This window comes from Rhinichthys klamathensis, unplaced genomic scaffold (assembly GCF_029890125.1).
Source record: "Rhinichthys klamathensis goyatoka isolate OS25496 unplaced genomic scaffold, OSU_Roscu_1.1 h1tg000341l_1, whole genome shotgun sequence".
Lineage (NCBI taxonomy): Eukaryota > Metazoa > Chordata > Actinopteri > Cypriniformes > Leuciscidae > Rhinichthys > Rhinichthys klamathensis.
The window spans coordinates 2,127,501-2,137,500 of NW_026606855.1; the positions used below are offsets into that span (position 1 = coordinate 2,127,501).

The 10,000-nt window shown below is 38.4% G+C and overlaps 1 protein-coding gene across 1 annotated transcript in view; it reads left to right on the forward strand.

The window, feature by feature from the left end:
* The window catches only part of LOC130106476 (transcriptional enhancer factor TEF-3-like), a 44,518-nt gene that overhangs the window by 26,769 nt on the left and 7,749 nt on the right, over positions 1-10,000 (forward strand). The window contains exon 9 of the mRNA XM_056272607.1: positions 2,385-2,558. Coding sequence (XP_056128582.1) covers positions 2,385-2,558 — 174 coding nt within the window. The remainder of the gene's footprint in view (positions 1-2,384; positions 2,559-10,000) is intronic.

Consider the following 10,000-nt stretch of genomic DNA (forward strand, 5'->3'; position numbering starts at 1 on the left):
CGTTGAGTGTGTAAATGAATACGTTTGGACTTCACAGGACAATAGAGACACCAGAAATACAATATTCATGATTCTGAAGATAAAAACACAGAATTATTTTAGATGAATAATATGCTTGAACTGACTAGATATATTTAAAATAATGTAGGCCACTTTTTATTGATAACATAAGACATGTGGCTTCATCAGGACCCATTGCATTATTATACATTATATTGGCACTAAACAGTTCTCACATAGTCATTTTTATGGGTGAATTATACACAATACATGTTGGCACTATTCACGATGCATTTATTGCGATATATTGTGACACGATATATTATTACACCCCTAATACATACAGGTGAAACTCGAAAAATTTGAATATTGTGCAAAAGTTCATTTATTTCAGTAATTCAACTTAAAAGGTGAAACTAATATATTTTATAGACTCATTACATGCAAAGTGCGATATTTCAAGCCTTTATTTGTTATAATTTTGATGATTATGGCTTACAGATATGAAAACCCCAAAATTAGAATATTGTGAAAAGGTTTTCATATCTGTAAGCCATAATCATCAAAATTATAACAAATAAAGGCTTGAAATATCTCACTTTGCATGTAATGAGTCTATATAATATATTAGTTTCACCTTTTAAGTTGAATTACTGAAATAAATAAACTTTTGCACCACATTCTAATTTTTCGAGTTTCACCTGTATACATTTCCAAGTAACATAGAAATTAAATATCTCGCCTGAAATTTTCGCACGTTAAAAAATAAGATACGACCTCACGTTGTGTCAATCAAGTTTACACACTGCATCCGAAACTTTCGGCCCGTCATCAAAAAAATTCGGATCGGGTTCGATTTTCAGTGTTTTCCGCATTTTGAGGAGTGTTTTGACAGTTCAGAGGCACCGAATAACCAATACCAAAAAACACATACGAACATTTGGGACTCAGTGTGCATGCACCTTTAGTCTTCTATAAGCAGCTTTCCAAATCCACCACTTTTCAAGAACGATCTGAAAGGTCCCTAAACTCCCTTATAAACTGTGTATTTATCCATTAAAATCTAAGTTATCTTTTCCATTGACATATTAGTTATCATTTCTTTTAGCCAACGTCCCATACTCGGTGGACAAATACTTTTCCAATTTAAAGGCACACTATGCAGGAATTCCGTTTTTGTCAAACAGCGACCCTACTTGTATTTAACGTTACTGTCGTAAATACCACTCACGCAAAGCGTCTCTGCACTCACGGCCTGATACCCCTTCGAAGCTGTTATATGAAGGTACAAATCTTGCATAGTGTGCCTTTAAATAAGAGATGTGTTTTTGAACTCAACCTGAGCGCTCGTGTCCGCTGCTATCAGTGTCATGGATACATAGTGTCTCTTGTGGCGGCGCGCGCAGTCTTCACTCGGACGCGCTCTTCAATCTATCGCCGTTGCGGAGACTCTCTATTCATTCCGGTGAAATCACAAAATAAAATGCACACAAACTTAGAAAGATTTACTTACTAGTCCATCAACAAGATCGCCAGGTCAGCATCGCTGTTGCATCCAGTGCTGCTTTTTAGCTCGCGCCAACGAGTGAAAGCCCGACCGAGTGAGACTCTTGTCCGGTTCCTCACGCGGTCAGATTCTCTTTTCCTTTTCCTAGTCTCTTCCGACCGCGTTTTCTTTGCTTTTTCCATCGTCGAGTATCACGTCTGAAATGCGCGCAAGTGTCTTCGTGCTTCAATGTTGTTGTTGATGTGTGTGACGTCGTTGTTGATGTGTGTGACGTCGTTGGCGTAAAGCATGTCGTGATTCTCGTGAGATTTGTCGGGGCGCTCCTCTCAAACTTGCATTGCTGGTTTTTCCAGCGGCGTCCCCCCCAAGCTTTACTACCAGGATGATTCGCCCTACTATGAGTTTGTTTACCACCGAAATGACTTTGAAGCTGTTATATTAAGGTAAAATTATCGCATAGTGTGCCTTTCAAGAAATAAGCCATTTTGCTTGAAGAATAGGCCTACATACATTTATAAATACACACTCTTTCTTTTTTTTTTACTAGATCTCCTTAGGATAGAAATGAAATAAAAAAGTGACAGGTGACATGTTAACATCAAGGATCTTATCTATCATTTCTTTCACACATTTCCAAAAACTCTTTACTTCTTCACACTCCCATATGCAATGATATAATACTTGTAAAATCACTGCTGGGACATTTTCATTATAGTTATGCAAATCAACTGGAGTTATATAAATACGCATCAACCACTTGAAGCAATTTCAGACGTGTTCATTGTTACTGATTGAGCTTCTTTGCATGCTTCAAGTGCTTCACAATATTAATACTAATGGTTATATGCCTGTACTGACGTAGATTTGTGCTTTACAGGTCAACAAACACCTGTTTGTTCACATCGGGCAGTCCAACCCCACGTACAGCGACCCGTACCTCGAGGCCGTGGATATACGGCAGATTTACGACAAATTCCCAGAGAAGAAAGGAGGGCTGAAGGAGCTATTTGAGAAGGGACCGCCCAACGCTTTCTTCCTCGTGAAGTTCTGGGTAAGAGCCTCAGACACGTCCCAAACCCTCCATCCGCCTCTGTGTTCGGGTCCGGGCCGAGGTTAGCCGGCCACTGCTGTGGTCACGCATGTCTGTGTGCTGTAAGGAATTAAGCGGGTGCCGTGATGTTTCGCCTTTTATTTCTTAAAATTACACTTATTGGATATTTCATATATAAAAAGATTTAGGAATATAGAAAGGGGGAGATTTTTGATGTGTAATATGAGAAGTATAGGCTATTATATATAAACAACAGCTAAAATTCTTACGTAAATGTTTTATTTCAGAATTAATTTATAAAACAAATGAAATAATATAAAATATATATATTTTCATTTATACATATATATTTACATTATATATACTGTCATTTCTATCCTTTTCATAAATTAAATCTAAAATAAAAATATAAACATTTACATACATGTTATTTTAGAATTAATTTATAAAAAATATTAATTAATACAAATAATATATATATATATATATATATATATATATATATATATAATTACAAACTAATTTTAAAATAAAATATGTATGTAAAAAATATATATAATAATTTGTATTTTTTATAAATTAATTATAAAATAAAATATGTATTCTAATATATATATATATATATATATTAGAATTTATTTCTAAAAAATATATAAAATATATATTATACTTGCGTAGATATTTATATTATTTCTTCCAAATCCAAATTTATGTTTGAACATCAGGTTTTTGCACATGTACATCAAATTTGGATTTGGAAGCAACACAAATGAGTAACTTAATAAAATTATCCTAAATTGACCAATAATCCATTACAGTGGCCCGTAACTGTAGTTGATTACAATGGTTAACAATATTCACATGGTCTCTTGTATCTTATTGCTTAAATAAGACATTTAAAGTTTTAAATGAGTACGAACACCAAATGAAGTTTATTGGCTGTTATAAATCTATATTGCTGGACTGACGGTCTGAGGAAGGTTTCAGAGGACGGGAGTGAGGGATGAAGAGTGACAGCGTCTGCTCTTTCATTAGAGAAATCTGAGCTTGAGCACCTGTCTCTCGCGCTGTCTGTCCCACTCCCAAAACCACACGCATACAGATATTTATAGAGCGCCCGCCTCCGCAGAGACACTTAAAGTCCCCGTGAACCGGAAGTTGCAAACGACTTTTCTCCAGTGTTGTGACGTATTTCCGAGAGAAACGGAATACTAAATGAGGCAAAATAGTGGGCGTGGCTTTTTTTCCAACTAGCACCTGATTGGATCTAGAAAAGTAGGTGTTTTCATTCAGCCTGTCTACTGTCAGTTGGAGGGGCGTGGTTATGGATGTTAAGCAGACGCCCAAACCGTAAAGCCTACGTCATCGGGCAAGGTCCTCCAATGCAGAGGGGAGGGGCATTTTCAAAATTTGATTAAAGATTACGAAGCCAAAATTTTTTTTTGTGTGGATTGACTTGCATGGATGAATTGTTCACCACAAAACGATCAATTTAGGCAAACAAAGTAAGTATGGTAAATTTTGATTTCATGGGGACTTTAAGTATTGCTCAAGAGCTTGATCCTTGCCTTTTTGTGTTAGTGAGATTACGGTGGGTCTGTCTATACTCGTTGTTTGTTTTTTCGGTGTTTTGGTGTAGACCTAGCCTGGATGCCAGCCGAGCTTAGCCCCGCCCACAACATTTGAGGATGGCAAGTTCGATCCGTTGTGAAGCGAGTATACCCGAACTAAAGCTGTTCGGACCAATCAAATTATCAGGGCGGGCTTTATACGATGATGGACAGATGATCAACAGTAGCGTAATCATCACGTCACCAAAGAGCACTTGGGTTGAGTTCGTTTACAACAAAGATGGCCGCCGCTGGAGAAGTGAGATGTGTAGATTCAGCCGTCGCGTCTGTTATAGGAGATGTAGACAGCGCATTCATTTTAAAAGAGGAACAGAGAACCGCGATCAAGGCATTTGTCGATCCAATTGAGTACAGAGGCATTTTCTTTCCTGGTTCGGTTGAAACGCCCCATAATCACAGCCCAATGGAGCCGCATCAGACTCGCATGCTGACTAGAATCTGAGTATGACGACGTCAGGCTAGTGTAGACCTAGCCTGGCATGCCAGACCAACATCAAGATGTTAGGTCTGGGAACTCTCCATTGACATGCCTCAATCCGAGGGGGCGGGATAAACGTTTACCTTTCAAATCCCTCTGCACGCAATAGGATAACGCTACAACCAACCAGAGCAACGAACGGCTGTGGATGAGTGAGTCCCATGCGTTTTTCCACCAGCGGAGCTAATTGATATATTAAACTTTTGCCGTATCAGGTCGGTAAAACTCCGAACACATCTTCCTTTTTTAAGAATGACTTAAAGGTGCCTTGTGTAAAAAAATAAATTCAAAATCCACATATTCCATACCAGATGGGGGCAGTATACCTCCAGAAAGTTGGCCTACTCTAGTCTGTTTTTTAGTTTCGCTTGACAGGGCGCATAACGAGCAGAGAGAGAGAGAGAGCGCCCCGGCCGCGCGCGCGCACTCTCACGTCTTCAAACAACACGAGCGCTGTCCTCCTGCTCTCCCTCGCGCATATTAATCAAATCAATTGACACGATCGTAAGACCGCAGTTCATTTGGAGATTTTTAGAGATTAGAGACTCAATGAAAAACATCTCAACACTAAATTATAAAGGCCGGTCTCATATAGACGCTATTGACAGGTTCAAGTACGCCCACAAGCCGTGCGAGTTATTCGTGTATTGGAGTTTGGCTGGTGGTTATGTATGTTGCCCGCATACCGCCTCCCATGGCCGAAACTGGTATTATGACACCGGCCGGGCCGGGGCTAGTAATTTAGCATGCTAATTCAGGTTTATATCTCGGCAGCACTATAACTTGTCATTTTTTTAATGACGTCATTGCATTTATTTCTTCTCATTCTTTTGATACGTGTAGCTCATTTGTTGGATATTTTTACCTCAATTTTTACATATGGCACCTTTAAGTGACGTTCTCTTAACTCCAAGTCCTCCAGAGTCGCGGCCAAAGCCGATTCGAAAGACCGCTGCATCTTCATTGTTTTTCAAGTAGCAGGAAAATCACCTATGGAAAATCACGCGGAACGTCATGAACTGTGCCGTCATTGTGTTAAGCCCGCCCACCGACTCTATACACGATGTGATTGGCCCGACCAGTTTTTGGTTTTTTCCAGCTCAAAAGCCTATGGAGAGTTGCCTAGACCACACTGGCTGCGAAATAATTTTCGCTGACCGCTAGGGTGCGTCTAGATTTCTAGGCTAGTGTAGACCATCACCATACTGAAAAACATGTTCACAGCAATAATGTATGTCACGGGGCAGTGAAGGGAAGACGAGCAGAGGATCACAATTGCAGCAGATTTAGTGTATTTAGAATTTTTTTAATGTTTTGTATATTTCCTTCCCCTGTAGAAAAATGAAGCCAAAATATCCCAGTAACGGTCACTGGGGATTACGTCGTTCAGACTTGATCGTGATGTTACACCCGTTTTTATAGCATCAGATCACTGACTAAAAACAAACTTACTGGGGAAACGAACACTTGAGCGTTCGTATGGGTGATGAGAACTAGCTAAAATGACTGAAACCAGTCCAGTGTAATTGAATTTTTTAGTTTGGCTCGCGTCCCATTGGATTACATGGAGAGGGCGGGGTTTATGAGCTGTACTGCAGCCAGCCACCAGGGGGCGATCAAAACGTGTTGGCTTCACTCTTCAAGATGTGTGCTGCACACTTGATAAATACAATACATGACAAGAGAAGAACCAAACTGAGGGCTTAAACACGTGACTAAACGAGCAACCAAACCAGACTCAAGTGAACATAATCAATTAACAAATGAGTAACCATAGAAACCAACTAGCAAAGGGTACAGGAACTAAACACAGGAATGAAACTGTCACAAACGTTTAGTTAATTGAGTTTCCTCAATCTCATTGTGTTTAATTTGTTAATATTTCATTTTTTAAATAAGTGTGTATTAAATAGCACATAAAATATTATATTTTTTATAATATAAAATGTGTGTATATATAATTTAAATGTATTATAATCTATAAATATTTAATATAAAATTGTTTGTATGTTATATAATATATTAAATTATTCTAATATATATATATATATAACATGCAATTGAACATCACCTTTTATAAAGTAATAAAAAATATATTTTTAATGGAACACACACACATACAAATAAAATAAAATAATATATACAGTATACAATGACATAAAAAGTGTATATATATATATATTATTTAAAACATTAAATAAATGTTAAAAATATACCATACTTATATACAATTGTATATATTATATTATACATATTATTTTATTATTTTAATACATATATGTATATATATACACATACACTTTTTATTTAATTGCAGTACAGTAAATGTGATACTAGTTTTTACTGAGGATTCGAGAATCGTGCCGTTTCACTGGTATTGGTATCAACTACAGAAATGTTGGCATCATGACACACAACAACACTTAAATTGTTCATTAAAGAGCGTCTGGAACCTTTATCAGAGCCCGCGGCCCTTCGGGTCTCTGGCTGCGCGTACAGGTGGCCATGAACAAACATTAGATATATTAAGTCCATTAAGAACCTGGGTATAAAAACAACACCAGCATCGCTAGGCCTCGTGTAAGTACAGGTCATGACTTGGGCGTCCTCGGGCACCGGTTGTCATGGTGACGGTGACAGGCCCGCTATAGGCTGTTCTCCAAAGCTATGGTATTCTAGATTAAATTTCCACGCCGGCTCTGGCCTCGATCTCACACCGTACCTCAGGGCCCTGTCCTAACGGATCGGCCCGGGCTTTTGAAGTGCGCTGGGAATCGGATTTCAGCCGGCCGTGCTAAATTGTTACACAGGCAAACCGGACGCGGTAACTCGATTTGAAGCGTCGCGGGTAGTTGATTGTAATTGGATGAATTCCCTCGCAGAGAGAGAGAGGGAAGCGAGGGAGTGCCGATTGAGCGGAGAAATGAAGATAAACGAGGGAATAAAGTGGAGCGGGGAGACGAGGCCGAGAGGGATGGTGGCGTTCTCCTAATGGGACGTTATGAGAATGTGGACGCGGGGGGGAAAAGGTGAAGCTGCTTTACGTCTGCGCTGCTGTGAATTATGGGATGTGATGATGATGATGACTTTAGAAGTGGCGTGACCCGTCTGTCCATCAGCTCAGGCTCATAAACACCTCCTGATCTGATAGTTACACACCTGACGCTCTCGTACATTTCAGACAGAATCACTACAGCTTTTTACTGATTGTTCAAGCACATGAAACACAATCGTTCAGTGATTCATTTGCATCATTATACTGATTTTTCGTTTTCACACACAACACACACACACACACACACACACACACACACACACACACACACACACACACACACACACACACACACACACTCACACCAGGGGCGTAGGAGCAATTTTGAACCTGGGGGGGACAGTAAATGCTAGGGGGGGGGGGATGTCCCGAATTTTTGTATATACTTTTTTATATATAAGGCACTTAAATGCTTATTTCTAAAGACTTATGGGAACAGACTGTATTACTTAGTTTGGTCTAAGCAGTGATTAAATTGTGATTTATTATGTGGGCTCTCCCTAGGGGGGTCCGGGGGTAAGCTCCCCCGGGAATTTTTTTTGAAAAATAAACCATTAAATGGCACTTTCTGGAGAGTTTTGTGCAAAGAAATTGAGAAAATGAGTCTTACATGATATGTGAAAAACTGCAAGGTTAAGAGCATATACTTTGCATTGTTGTAGTATCAACAGGTATTAGGACATTTAGCATTTACATACATTACTGTTAATCAGTCATGTTGATTAACTAAAAATTAAAAACTCAAATAAATGGTTGATTTAATTTCCATCAACCACCTAGCTTACCCCCCAAGGATTGAAAAATAAAATCAATCTATACTTGTGGAAAGGTTCCTTGGTAGCTAAGGTCTAGCAAGTCTTATATTTCTGTAATTCACACAGATCAAACACAAATATGCTGCCTGAATAGATTGCTAGTTTGTTTTGAGTAGCCAGTTAGCAGTTCTCTTGGCAGTTTGCTGATAATCCGGTGTCTGAAGTAAAATGCTCAAAACATCTCCTGAGAAAAATCACATGGCCAACCTAGTCTTGGTCATTTAATTTAGATTTAGTCTTATTTTCCTTACCTTGTCATTTAAGGCCAGGGCACTTTATGTACATTTCTGGAACTTTTGCACGCTTCCACATCCCGCGCAACTAGGATCTCCCAGGAACACTCATTATATATAGGGTCGTCCCGCGTGACGTCACGCCATTTGGAGCAGCCATCTTGACGGTATAGAACAGGGTCTCCAACCTTTTTTCATTTGAGAGCTACTTTTTAAAATGAAGTGGCCGAGAGCTACTCATGTAATACAATACTTAAATCTCTGAGATAATGTCTCATAACTCGCATATTAACAACTATCTAAACTGTTTTAGACCTAAAAGGGTTTTTGTATGCCTATGTCACCCTTAAATGTCAGAGATCAGAATCAGAGATTATTTTTTTATAGAAAATTGTACTTTGCATATTATATTGTAAAAACACATAATTATAGTTGATTTTATAGTTCATCATGACTAAATATGAAATGGCATGATAATTTAATTTCATTAGTGACCAAAATGATCACGGTAATCACAGAATCCTGTTCAAAAAGTACTATACTACACAATGAAATCAATTCACTAAGTTGTATGTCGAAAACCAGCAAATAACAAATAAATCAGCATCAATATGCACTTTTTGTTTACATAAACATTAAAATAATAACATTAAAAATTATGGCTAGATTTTAAAGGAGTGTCTTGCAACATGTTATCTAGCCTACTGTACAAGTATGTACAAGTTCAAATAAAGTTTTGACAAAAAATGTTTTATAAAAATATAAACCTCACATAGTATTTCAGCCTTTAAATCGTTTTTATAAAAAGAATGAGCCAAAAAAGATAAATTACTGACTTTTACAATGCACATTAGCTTATCTTTTATTATTAAGAGTAAAATTCAATCTGATTTTCCCGTGGCGTCTGTCGTCTGTCGTTGTCATGCACTGCGCTCTCCACAATGACAAAGAAGTTTTAGTAGCTAATAGATTTCCACCACCGAAAAACACTTGCTGTAGCTCTACTACAAGATTTATTTACGGAGAAGAGAAAAACACCCGTAGTGTTTGGGTGCACCCCCATCCTTCATGTTGACTGAGCTTTCAATGTTGTTATGGAAAGGGTGAAGCTGATTGGTTGACCTGCGGTACGTTTGCGGCATACTGAATAGTTGCATTTTTTCCATCTCGCTGCACCTGGAAAAAAATAGCGCGTCGCTTTAATTATGAGCGCGCTTGCCTCGCACCTAC